The sequence below is a fragment of the Plectropomus leopardus genome, chromosome 4 (assembly GCF_026936395.1).
Source record: "Plectropomus leopardus strain MGB_pleo_1.0 chromosome 4, ASM2693639v1, whole genome shotgun sequence".
NCBI lineage: Eukaryota > Metazoa > Chordata > Actinopteri > Perciformes > Serranidae > Plectropomus > Plectropomus leopardus.
In genome coordinates, this window is record NC_142179.1 from 28,526,394 (window position 1) to 28,540,170 (window position 13,777).

Below are 13,777 nucleotides of genomic sequence, written 5' to 3' on the forward strand. Positions count from 1 at the left end.
GCACGAAGTGGTTTGAGTGGCCCAAATCAGTCATAATGTAGGCTAAAATACCTCCAGAGTTCATAATTTAAATTGATATTGCCCTGATGGGAAGGCAGAAAAAGTACTTGGACAGAAGGACACCAACACTTGCCGAATTCAAGTGATGGGCCACTTTTTTTAAAGTTAGTCTTTCACGGATCAGAAGCAGGGTGGATGCTTAATGTTTTGAGAGTCACCTACATACTGTAACTTAACCGATGGCAATGACATCTTGTTACCCCCCTCTTGTAAGAAAGGCTGAATTTAATATGAAAGGCTGCACCTCTTCTATATATAATCACTCAGAAAATGTCAGTCATGCCAGTCAGTGCAAGGCCACCATGAGGCGGCATTAGCCTGCACTGCAGACCAAAGCTCTTTGCTGTGATAGTGTTTCAGGGATAACTCACTCTGGATTAGAAGATGTCCGCTCTCCAGCTGCATTGTTTTACTGTGGCTGTCTGTCCTTGTAAGAATCTGCCTGCCATCCTGTCTGCGCCAGGTCACCGCCGGCTGTGGGAAACCTCGGGCGATGCAGGGGAGGGTGATGTTCTCCCCTACGCTAGCTGTCACGTCAACCGGTGCCTCTGAGAACAATGGGCCCGCTGTGAAGGCAAGAATGAATTTTTCCTTTGTGTAAATCTTGAGAGAAAAAATAAGCTTAATGTGGAACACCAAAGTGTGGTCTCACCTCCAACCTCCAGACTGACAGTGCCAGCAGACGTTCCAGCAGAGCTGCTGGCTACGCAGCTGTATTGACCGGCGTCAACCTCTTGTACCCCTTGAATGTGCAGGGTCCCGCGGTGTACATCTTGTTCAACAAAAGGAGCAGAGCCCACCTCAAGGTCACCTGGAAACACACAGAGAACCAGTCCATTGCTTTCTTGCTAGGCAGTCGCTTTTATTTACACACCGTTTTTTTAATGTATGTATTTTATTTATTTTTACAGAGACAGATAGATGATAGTTCATTATACAATTATGCCCACTTTCCTCTACCCACAAGCCCTCCACAACCACCCTCTAAGTCCATGGTGCGAGTAATTTAAAAAAATAAAAATGAATAAATAATAATAATTTAGATTCATTAATAAGAGACAAAATAAGCCCATTTTTAAAAAGGCAAAGTTAAAAGTCCAAAGATTTACATGGTCTGATTGACATTTTAACAATAAGCAGGTGGTGACATATTACATAGCAATTCGCACTGGAGATCTAAACATTAATATACATGGACACGTTCAACAAATACATTATAACTCAATGTTAGCAACCAATAGTACCTAAAGTACACACTGTTTTTGACCTCAACTCACCTTTGAACCAGTGGACCAGAGGAGGGGGGATGCCTGTGGCTTGACACCCCAGAGTCACATCACCACCAACAGATACAAGTACGACCTGCTGTGCCACTGTTATCTTAGGCACCTCTGAAGGATGAAGAAGAAAGCTTATGAAGCAGTTTGATTGTGCATTCTTAAAGATTTTTCATATTATAGCATTTTACCAGATTTAAAAATAATAGTAATGTTGGCTTAGATGAATAAAAGCTGCAGAGGCAAATATAAAAACTAAGCCTACATTTCACACTAATTCTATCTCAACATAGCAGGGATAGATTCAGACAACCGAGCTGAAAGGATGAGCTGATCTATCTTACAAAGCTCTCGCTGCCTTGACAGATCAATGTTGTTAAAAATGACATTCAGAGACAAAAGTGTGTATAACACCAGCACGCCCCAGGAAGAGGCTGCCACAGTCCATCAGTATTGAGGTTTCTGTCAACCACTAACTGACATGCCTTGACTGAAACTTCAGGCTCACAACTGTCAGCGCTCACACAAACAAGGAGAGAAATATCCTATTGTGTAAGACAGGGCAGCATGTGGCCACGCTCGCCTGTAATCTACTCAGGGCTGGTGCACAACTCACACTTGATATCATTCACAGACTGATTCAGCACGAATTTTTCCTGAAGAATAGTCAACAACACAGATAAAGAAGTATTGTTTTAGTTGAAGTTTGAAAATTAATGCTAACAAAGATTATTCAGATTTTAGTTTCAAAAATGAACGAGAATCCAATTGGTAAAAAGGATAATTTCATCAACAGCATGTCTCCACATACGCATGTTCAACATCTTGACTTACCTGCATATGTAAGTGCCACAGACTGAGAGGCACTCCCAGCCTCATTGGTGGCCAAACATGTGTAGTTCCCAGCATCCTCTGGTAGGGCCCCTCTAATGGTCAGAACTCCATGTTGGTGGAGACTCAGCCTGTATCACGCAATCGACAGAATTCATGTCTGCTGACTCTTACTGATTGCATGTGCAGATGTAAATTGGCAATTCATCTCTAACCCTTTCTGCTATTCTTGGGTATCTTGAGAGAAATTTTTCTTTGAATATGTATTTTACACAGGCATATTAAGTACTTGTGGTTTGGAAAAAAGATTTTACATCAGTAGATGTAAATCTCCAAAGTGATGCAAACAAGATGTGGCAATCGCGCATGTCGTTAAAGTGGAATGTAATGACTCTTAGAGTCCTCTGTGCCGGAGGTGTTGAGTGGGCTGAGAGTTCCCTTACCTCGGCCGATTAGTGAGGAACATGTTTCCATGACTCCAGAAGAGCTGGGGAGGGGGGGTACCGGTCGCCGAGCAGACGAGGCGGATCTCGTCCCCTCGAGAGAAGGCCCGGTCTTGGGGGTGGACTACCACAGAAGGAGCCTCTACAATTGGAGTCAAACAAAAACAAATGCTGAGGATGACTCAGTGCCTTTTCATTGTTCCATGATGTCATTTATAACTTCCTTATCACAAGTTTAACAACAGTAAACTCCTGATGATGTGGTCTGCAATGCAATTACAAGCACATACCATGTCTGACATCATTGGAACAGAAGTTTCACATTTATATGGTTATTTTTGAAATTCACTACAAACATCTGAGCATGCACCCACAGCTGGAGCCACACTTTTCAACATGCATCAATTCTGGCTGATGAGGAACATTTTCTGACGAGGAAGTGGCTCAATCTGCGAGGGGGTTAAGCCAATAATGGAAAACAGATGACGGAGGCCAAAGAGGAGCCAGGAGGCCCCCAGTGTGTTAAGTGTTTAAGCAGATGACCCACAAGGTATTGTTCTAGCGTACCTGGGACGAGAAGCCACACTTTGATTCTGCTGTCTCCGTGAGCGTTGGTCGCCACACAGTGGTACTCCCCAGCATCCTGAGTCCGCACCCCGCTGATCTGCAGGGAAGAGTCAGACAGCAGCTTCACCCTCCCAGCGTGGGCCCGGATGGTACGACCCGCTCGGTACCAGGTCAAGTTGTGGCGCATGGAGCCTTCCACCTGGCAGGACAGCACAGCCACTCCTCCCACGGAGGAAGTCACATTCACTGCCGGCTTCAGGACAGGAGGAGGCTCTTGTTTTTGTGGAAATGCAACCAAAACATCAAACTGGTGTTATCAGCGGTGAACAAACAGTGCAGAAATAGTTTACTCTTTAATACAAATGTTTGTGCTGGCATGCTTTGTATCATGTTGATGTTTCAGCCATGAGATAAAAAATGTCTGGAAGTCATTTCAAAGCCTTGCTGTGACTGAGACGAAAGCAGCCAAGATGGCTGAGGAGGTGTGTGTGCTTGCATTGTTGTACGCGTGTGTGACATACCTCTAACAGTCAACTGTGTTAAGGCACGTCCCTGTCCTGCACTGCTCTGCGCTATGCACTCATACAGGCCTTCATCCTCAGCTGAAGCATGGGCAATCTCCCATGATGCTATTGCAGAATTCCTGCAACAAAAACACGCTTGGTTCATTCACTGTAATATGACAATAGCAACAAGATCCCATTTTACGTCACATTCAATTATCATCTCTGGCACAAACATACACACTGGGAATAGTTTTCACCACAACTCAGCTTCACTTCATGAATGTAATTCAAAGCAGAGCGTCAACACAGAGAGAGAATAGACGCTTTGTTAATTTTTCAAGATGACACAATCGAATATGTAATGTGCACAAAATTGACTGTATACATGTTTCCTGACAGAGGAGCCAATAAATCTCATCAGTCAAGCAGCACTAATGCTTTACAGACATGCTCACTGGTAAGAGTAGTGAGTGACCTAATTAGTGTATTTTACAGCAGGTAATGGGCGAATTAAGCTGCAGCATCTGCAGGAAGGCAAGCCAAATGTTACAAAGTGCTGAGCGACTCACTGAAAGAACTTCTCCTCTCCCAGTGCAATCCCACTCCTGGTGAATCTTAGCCTGTAGGGGACGTCACTCTCCACCGAGCAGGCGATCACAGCAGGCTGCATGTAGAAGCCCTTCACCACATCAGGCATGCTCACAGCTGGGGGATCTACACAAGGGAGCAAACAAAGATTAAAGGTCAACAGAGAGATTTATGAGGTGTGAGAGACACTGGAGTGGCTTTGTTAAATGCGTCTGGCAAGGAACAGGGCCGTCTTGCCTGGAACGATGTTGGTGTAGGAGACACTGGACAGCCTCTGGAAGCGGTACCCCTCCTCGTCTTTACCCGTCACCTTGATGAAGAAGCTCTGGGAGGGGGTGCGGATCTCCGGGAGACTCCACAGTCCTTGCTGGCCAAGGTCAGAGGGCAGAGGCGCGGGGATCGTGCGTAAGGAGCGGCCTGAGCCTGACACAAGCTCTACATGGCTGAGCTGACCTGGAGGCTTGAGGCCTGTACATTTCAGCAAAACATGGGCTGGAAGTCCTGAGAGAGGAAAAAGAGACAATGAAGTCATCATCTGCACATGTTCTCAGTCAAATAGGACACAAAGCAAACAGGGACATTTTGTGGCACCTTTTATTGGCCTCTCTCTGGTTTGGTTGAACTCTGAAACAGGTATACTGGAAAAGCCGGCCCGAAAGTCTAGATTGCTGACTCCTGTGACCCTCAGAGTGTGGCGCCCACTGCAGCTCACCTTTAGAAAGAAACCATTACTATTCAATTAGCCCATTGAATGGAACAGTCAAAGAAACATATTCATGGATTATTCACCAGAGCAGTACCTTCAGTTTCCAAGCCCCAGGTCTGGGAAACTTCAGGTTGACGACACGGGCGGAGTTGGGAATGTTCAACAGCTCTTTCAGGCCCTGCTCAACTCCAACTACACGACCTAGTACACAAGGACAGGATATATTCAAAGAAAATATGTCTTTGCTTGTTTGGGGCACAGAAAATATCATTAATTGACATGGCAGGAAAGAAAACAATATTAATGTGTTGTGTACCGAAAGGATCGCTGAGCTCGATTTGCGGTGCTGGTCCACTGAGTGACACGGTGACCTCTCGAAGGCTGGGGTCAAAGGGCACTTCCCATTTGTTCTCCTGAGCGCTGTCGTGGTTGGAGGACAGCAGGTGGACCTTCATGGCTTGAACTGTCTCCTCTACCCACTTTAAAACCTGGCAGGAGGAGAAAAACAGAGCAACATGTCACACTGATGGTGACACATTCGTCAGTGGACAAGGCTGGGACGTGTCAAACGCAAACTGTCAAAGATCCTTTCTCAACTTAGAAAAACAGCATGAGGACAGGAAGGACACAGTTGTGGCCTTTCCCTGAAAGCCCCCATAAACCCTTTCCCTGCAAGAAAAGCGCAGCAGGCTGCTCTTTGTCTCCGGACTATTCTTTCATCGCAAAAGTATTCCTCAGAGGGATTTTGCCTAAACAAAGGAAAAGTGAAACAGCTCAACTGTCAAACTGATAACATACAGTTTTCTGCACTCTCAAGCATGTATTCCCAGAGGAGCGTCTCTCACAGTTGAAGTCTGTCAGGCAGCAGTCCCCCTCCTGCAACACAGCTTTCATGAATCATGAGGTTTGTTCCTCGGAATAGAAAGCAGTGGTGCCTTTGTTTAAGAAATACATTTTAACTGTATACTCCACAGTATCAGCCTGACTAATGTGCAGGATCGTTTACGGACAGAAATGCCTGGCAGTTTCCCACTTTTCTGTTGAACCAGTTAAGCTTAAGAAGCCAGATGAGGTCAGACTGCGACACATTAGGATTGCAGGAGCTCACTTCTTAAATGAGTCATCCAGCACTCAGAGCAAAGATTACGCTAAGTCAGAAATAATGGTGGACAGTTTGATTACATTTAATGGCAAAAACAATAATTACTTAGACTATCATGTCTCAGAGACTCTTCAGAGAAATATCTCACAGTGTGGAATTTCAGTTTTGACAGGTGCTTGACCTTAAAAATCATTATCATGGTACTGGGGACACTTTTCTTTTGTTTTCTCTAAAATGAAAACAGAAGCAGAAAACCCCACTGATATTTCACAGTCTCATTTCAGTGGCCACAACAGACCAAACGTCTTCCATCTTCCCATTACTTAACAAGCAACTGCTGTCTAGTATTTGTTTTGACCTCATATGGAGAGGCATTATGGCTGAGCTGTGTCTGTAATGAAACAAACTGAAAACATTTCTCCAGCGGGGCTCTTGGAGACGGTGCCAACGGCAACACATTCTGAGACATTCACGAAAACGAGTGAAAAAAGTGAAACAAGAAAAAGCCTTTGATAATTTAATTATCAAGGCCTCCTCCGCTTTTTGTCTATCGCGTCCACTGGGTACTGACGGCAGCTGGTTCCTCTGGCTCGTTTTACAACTGGAAACAGCTGTAATGTCTGCCACATGTGTAGCCATCACCAGCAGAGCAGAAAACGGCGAAGAAGTGACCTACATCTGCCCCAGGACAGTGTCTATTTCTTATGCAAGAGAGCGGAGAGGAGTGGGCATTACTCAGATAAAAGGAAGTGGAGTGCAAAGATGGGGCGGCTTGCTTTCCGGGGCCATGGTAGGTCTGGAGGAGCACGCTGAGTCCTGCGGCCACTCCCTGTCTCAACCACTGGGAATGCGGAGGATCTTAAGTCCTGTGAAACCTCATCCGGCGTGTCTCAGTTGAACGGGCTTACAGGGCTGTTACAGGAAGGACCCCCCTCTGCTATTCTTAGAAGCATGACAGATGGGCCACAGAAGAAGGGTTAGCTAAGGCTGGGGTGATTCTGTATTCCCCATACTCGTCCAGGTGCATTACCTGCTAAAGACAAACATGGCCTTGCAGTGGTTAAGCACAACAGTTTGACTCCAGACCTCCCGGCGGGGAGGGGTCAGCTTAGTCCTTACCCAGGCTTAAACACCACAACTCCTGACATTTGCAGGAAGATGTCTCGCTACAAATCAAAGCTATTAGAGCGAATCAGTCCCAGATGGACCCCCGTTCCTTCTCAGTAGGAGTTTCTACACACCTGCCAAGGCTTTGCCTGCCACAAGTGGCCTGTATTTGAGAGGCAGCGACATAAACGGTGCCTTTATTTGGCGCACTCAAGAAGACGAGGATGAATGTTACCTGGGTTTCACTTATGTCTGACAACAATTACCAGCCCCTTAACTCACTACTGCATCCACGTAATGAGGAAACCATAAGGGCAATGTTATAAATGACTCTTCAAGGCACTTGAGTTGAGTGTGTGTGCAGCTTGCTGGGTAGAAACACATAACAACCGGCCATATCCTACGCTGCAATACCACATCTACATTACATGCATATTTAAAATCCTGTTTCTGTCTTAAGCAGATATCACAGTGGACATGTGGAGGCTCAAACATCACAGCCCTCATTTTCATTTAGCGCTTCAGGCTACGGATGACTAAGGATGGCATCATCACCACGAGGAGCACAGATCATGGTCCCAGTTTGGCAACACATTACTAGCAGGGCTTTCTTGCTCTTGGTAGCGGATCCTCACATTGATCATAAGTGGTCCAGTTTAAAAGAGCGTAAAGAGCGTGATACATACAGCTGACAATGAGCTGTTGTTTAAGCACTTGGAGCCAACTCCACTGGGGCAGCTGTGTTGGAAGGAGGGAAGCCGTGACAGATCATATCCTGGGATTAGAGAGTAAAATAAGCAGTCTGTTTTCTCTCCACTCTTCCCCCCCAGAGTCCGCAAAAAGATTTTGTATATTTTGATTCGGCCGCACTTTATTAAACTGCTATTAAGGGAGAATATTTTGGTTACATTTGTAGTACTTTTGAGGTTTTCAGGATTAAGGGATTTGCATTAATTCGGTAAAAGCATGCCACCCAAGAGCTATAATCACACAGGTCTAAAAAAACGACTGACGAGCAGTAATTCAGTGTGGGTCCAAGAAAAATGTGTTCATAAGTATGCACGTGTTTACATGTAACAGTACACTAAGAACATGTCAAAATACTTTAGGCTACTTCAGCACAAAGCCATCTGGGGTTGAGGTGTGAGGGCTAGAGTGAATTTGGTCTCTTATTCCCTTAATATCGCAACCCAGAAATCACATTCAAACACTCCTTAGACAGCTGGCAGGATTATGGAGTGATAATGAACTGAGCTGCCCCACACACAGCCATTGTATGTTTAGCTACATGCAATCGTGACTTGACAGGAAACAGACCCACGCGCACAAACACATCAGAGTTCAGGGGTTCAGTGGGCCACCAGTGTGCAGGGCCGTTGGCTCCGGCTCAACGCTGCCCAGCCATCTCCTGTGTTGACATGCAGGATACCAGTGTCTCTTCCAGAGGAAACTCTGGCTTCTTTTACGTCTGCCGGGGAAGTGAGCCCTGCTGTCTTTGGCTTCTTAGACAGGGCTTCTGTTACATGCTGCTTCCGATATAAAAGAGTCGCTCACCCGTATCATATGAACAGGAAGTTTAATATCAGCATCAGAATCATTTGATTACACTAAATGAAATCACCATTATTACATCAGTGGGTCAAATACGGTGTGTTTCTCTCCTGCAGTTCTACATTATTAGGTGATACAACAGGGCTGAATTTTACTTTAATAAATAATTTATTGTGTATATATGGGTTTAATAAGGCTTTGGTGACTGCAGTGCCATGCACTCTCTCATACTCTCACCTCATTGACCTGCTGCTTGTCTAGATGAAAGATTTGTCCAGAGGAGGTGGCAGCGATCTCCTCGTACGCCCTGTAGCCGGGCTGAGAGCGGTCCCCGCAGTCCCCGGTCAGCACAAATACCACCTGGGAACGAAAGGAGGGGGCAGGAAGAGTTAAGAGGATTACTACTGTTCAGTGTTTGCTTTCTACCGACTCGCTTTTCACTTGGCTCCAAAGTGACGCTAATGCTCATTGTCATGCTTCACGTAGAGGCTGAGACTAGAGTAACTTTGAAGAGACTTTCCCCTTGCTCCGCCGGGCGTCGGGGGAACTTCATTGGAATGTAGATCTTTCACAGCATGCCACGGTATTCCTTTTATTCCTGTTACAGAGTGTGATTAATGCAAAGATACTCAAAACTCTGTGGGCCCAGGCTTTTTATTTAAACCTTTAGATTTAAAGGTTCTTACATGGAACTGCTCACATCAAGGTGGATTATTTTGAATAACGGGGTCATGATTGCTGGAAAGAGACATTCCTGTTGAGTTCTTCAAATGTGTTTTTGCACTTTAAACACCTCAAACCGAGTGCCATGTAGTTCCATTATATTGAGGAGAAAGCAGACAACTCTAGGGCTGATATCTCCATCACTTGGCAACTCACACCAAAACAATCTAGATTGATAAATAGCACTATAGTTAGGGGGATATGTCTTTTGGATTTTGGGGTGAACTGTCCCTTCAACTGCTTTCCTGCTAGCATCATCTAAGCAACATTCAGTTCAGTATGAGAGAGTTAGATAAAATGCTTGCATTCATGTTTTTTGTATCATTTTGTTGCCGTCATCAAGAAGGACCCTCCATCATGTGTGATGAATATAATATATATATATAGTGCCAACACTGGACTAATGCAGTATTTAAGTCTCCAGCTCTGATCTTTGTGATCATCACAACCACGTCCACTTTCAAGGACTTTACCTGTGATTGCCGGAGCTGCACCAGCTGCAGAACATCTCTTTTTAGGCGGTAGTCTTTGGCTCTGGCATCAGTGAACACGTAGATGAAGGACCCAGGCAGGGAAACCTCCAAGGCTTTCTTTATGGCTCCTATGCTCATCTCGGGGCAGTCGCCACCACCCTGTGTGACAGAATCGCACAGGATCAAATAGTGCTGGAAGAAATAAACTCTAAATATCTTAATTTTAACTTAATTCACACTGATTTTATCCTTAAACAATCTGCCATAGTTAAGCTTCTGGAATAGAGGGTCCCATTTAGGAGAGACACAGATTAACATTACATAAACATTTAAAACGTAATACTTAAAGCAAATACAAAAAAACCCACAATCTTAGTCAAATCAATATCACTGCCTTACTTCTGCTTGTGCTTATAGTGTGTCTTGTTAGCAAAATTCAGACACATATTGCTGTGTTACTGATACTTCTGAGTCAGTATGTTGACTTTATGATTCTTCTCTACACAGCATTTCCTCTTTATTCTCCTTTCTGGCCACAGTAACTCTTGTTCTGTAAAAGTTACATAGACTCTCTTTAAGTAGTTACAAGTCTTCACAGCTTTAGCTCACATTAGTGAGGAACAAAACAGCCGTCCCGGGTCCTACAGAATAATCATGTCATGTGTTCTGATTCCCACCTGGACAAACAGTTCTTGCAGATCCTGCTGGAACTTCGTTGGGTCAGTGGTAATGGACACAGGGCCGATATCTGCAAGGTGGAAATGTCGTATATCACAACAGACACTTTTAAAATGAACAAAATTACATCCGCTTAATAGCAGATGCTCTGGCTGCTATAAAATAGAGTTTGCCTATATATATTCATCCCAAAAGAATAAGGGCTTTGGTTTAACCTGTCTGGATATTTCTTGAAACTCAACTAAACAACTACATCAGAACAAAGGGTTTAGTTGTTCCTTCTCAGCGGGTCTGCCTCTGTGAACAGAGAAAAAACATTCACAGCATCAAATCCCATATAAACCACAGTCTAATTTATCAGGACCAGAGTGATGCCCTGTAGCTTTTGTGCGAGACATGAATATCAATCACACATACCACACGGCACAAGAGTGGTTAGATTGGTGCACTGACAAAATCACAACGCTCAGGTTTTGTTTCACACAAATCGCTTCAATCTGGACAAAGTTCGGATGGCGATAATAATTTTCTGCAGCTGTAGTCAGCATTTTCTACAGAGCGACTTCCTCAAGCAGCAGCAGCAGGCTCCAGTGTGATGGATAAGAACCTGTCAGGGCCTGACACTAACTTGGATGCCTTTTGGGGCCATTTGCTGAACAGTAAACATTAACCAATACACAGAGGACGCATTGTTTTTGCTATAGAACACTGCTGTCTATAAACACAAGCCTTTCATAGTTATTACAGAGAAGAATCTTATCAGGTAGGGTGGAGCCTCATGATTTCTGTGTGTCTGTGCTTGCCATCCTGACTGTCAAATACCATTCTGAAGTATCTTTGTGAGACTAATGATACTGAGCAGGCAGACGTGTGTCAAGCTGATGACATTTCTAACTCATTCGCAATCTATTTTTCCAACAGCGGATGCTTTCAAGTCCTCGTCTCCTCCTTGAGAGGGGACTGTGAAACTCTGACAGCACTGTCACGCCTCTTTTGTCAGCCACCACGGCTTCGTTGCAATCTTGGAAGTTTACAAGGTCCCCAAGGGCAGGGCACATTAAACACAGACAAAATGTGTGGTGTTAGTGCAGCCTGAGCACACCATCCCCCCCTGACTGGCTAAACTGGGGGGCTCCGAGAGTTTTCCGGAGGCTTGGATGGAGGTGAGGGAGGGGTGGGGTTGGGTGAATGGTGGTGGTGGTGGTGGGGAGTGGGGTAATTACACACGAGCAGACAGCATATGCTTCTCATCAGTGCTCAAACACCCTCCCCCCATTAGAGCACTATTATTTTCAAGCTGCAGCTTTCACAATATTAAGAGGACAGATGCCAGAGGTGAGGAGCATTACCTGTCCCGCAGACTCCTCACTCTAAAAGCCAACATATTCCAGAATTTGACTTCAATGTGCTGCTCCACTGTCCAATGCACATCTACTTAAACAGCTGTAACATGTGCAACAGGTCCTGAGATGTGTTGCAGTTGTGATCATTAAAAGTAAAACTATGTAGATGGCAGTTACAAAAAAATACCAAATCAAGGGCTGTGTAACCAACATGCTGAGTTTGTAATATTTCAAAAAAGAAGGCAGCTGTGTTGCCTGGACCTGGCAACACAATCTGAGAATTTTAGCAGTTTTTTCACAGCTTCAATGAAGCTAAATTTTGTGCAATACTTCACAAATATATTAAGAATCGTGATTTAATATTCAAAATAAAGGTGGCTATTGTGTAAATGGCTGTTTTAAGAACAAAGTGTGTTTGGTAAAAAGTACCTGGGTCATGGAAGGGGACCAGGACAAAGTTTTTAATGGGTCTGGTCCTCCGGCTGAGGGTCTTCTCCAGGATCCGTGAGGCGCCCTCTATCACCTGTTTCAGATCGTCGTACATGGAGCCGGTAACATCGAACACAAAGGCCAGGGTCGAGGCGCTGTCACCGGATCCATCATCCTCCTCAGCCCGGGGGACTGCCAAGAGCCTGTGCGCGCCGACACAGAGCGCCAAGACTAGGCACTTTAATAACACACCGGTCATCTTTTTTTAGATAAACTGCATCTGTCTGCTGGAATGAGGCGAATCACATAAAAAAAAAAAACAATTTAAAAAGTTGCAGAAAGTTTCAAAAAAGTTTAGATCACAAGGCTATTCAAGGTCTGGGACTGCTTCCAATCGGTAGAAACGAGATCTGGAACAATACGGCTCAGCTGAAACACATTAAAATCCAGAGTAAAATACTTCCACAGGAGTACATCCGTGCGTAAAGTTTGGAGGAGTGTGTGGACTGGCTCTGTGTTGGAGAGCCCCTGGAGAGCTCTGACGCTTCAAACGGGGGCGGAGATGGGTATTAAAAGGTTCCCGAGACCCAACCTGATTTTTGTGTGTGTGTGTGTGTGAGTGTACCTCGACCCCACTGTGACTTCCACGTTTTAACCCTATCCTGCACTCAATTCGATTTTCTCCCTGGTGACGCGGTTTTCCACGGCTTTGCGCGCATTACCAGCGGAGTGTATTTTGGACATGCCGAGAACATTGTCTCAGTAACAGCCTCGTTTTTATAAATAGCCATCGTTTATATTCAGCTGACACCAATCTAATTTTATACACCCTGAGAAATCTCCCCTTGGCATATGAATGGGTGGAATAGCTTGACATGCCACACAGAAATGTCACATCCCCTTTTTACTGTGTGCAATATCTGATCTGGATAAAAAATGCGTTATTGATTATTAAATATTATTCACTTGACGCCTTGCTATGACACATCTTATCTAGGGAGATCACAGAGGAAGTCAGCCTTGATCTTACAAATGTAAATAATTCAGTGTCTTCTTCCAAATTTAAGTGGTAGGGACCCAGAATATTTTTGACACAAGGAGCTTCAGCCTCACTTTTTGCTGCATTTAGTACAGATGCTACATTTAAAACTTCCATAAAGATGTACCCAAAGGACAGAACAGTCTCCGGTCCAAAGCTCCTGACCACCTCCTCCTCCTTCTCTTAATATCACTTGCATCTGTCCTTGATGAGAGGAAAACAGGAAGCAGGTCTGAGCAGGCCCAGTGAGCAGCCTTCACACAAGCGCCACAGAGCCTCATTAACCCTCTGATCAACGCAGACACAGCACAGTTTTATGCAGTTCATTGTTCGTTACACAAGCAAACAGCACAC

General features: G+C 44.8%; 1 protein-coding gene across 1 annotated transcript in view; it reads right to left on the minus strand.

The window, feature by feature from the left end:
- The window catches only part of hmcn2 (hemicentin 2), a 54,357-nt gene extending 41,405 nt beyond the window's left edge, over positions 1–12,952 (minus strand). The window contains exons 1-16 of the mRNA XM_042487704.2: positions 12,385–12,952; positions 10,612–10,682; positions 9,935–10,093; positions 8,976–9,098; positions 5,295–5,466; positions 5,073–5,179; positions 4,864–4,984; positions 4,510–4,773; positions 4,254–4,398; positions 3,700–3,821; positions 3,179–3,451; positions 2,612–2,753; positions 2,172–2,299; positions 1,338–1,451; positions 713–871; positions 432–626 (exon numbers count right to left, since the gene is read on the minus strand). Of these exons, the coding sequence (XP_042343638.2) occupies positions 432–626; positions 713–871; positions 1,338–1,451; positions 2,172–2,299; positions 2,612–2,753; positions 3,179–3,451; positions 3,700–3,821; positions 4,254–4,398; positions 4,510–4,773; positions 4,864–4,984; positions 5,073–5,179; positions 5,295–5,466; positions 8,976–9,098; positions 9,935–10,093; positions 10,612–10,682; positions 12,385–12,643 (2,554 nt within the window). The 5' untranslated portion in view covers positions 12,644–12,952. The remainder of the gene's footprint in view (positions 1–431; positions 627–712; positions 872–1,337; positions 1,452–2,171; positions 2,300–2,611; positions 2,754–3,178; positions 3,452–3,699; positions 3,822–4,253; positions 4,399–4,509; positions 4,774–4,863; positions 4,985–5,072; positions 5,180–5,294; positions 5,467–8,975; positions 9,099–9,934; positions 10,094–10,611; positions 10,683–12,384) is intronic.
- Positions 12,953–13,777: the final 825 nt, after the last annotated feature.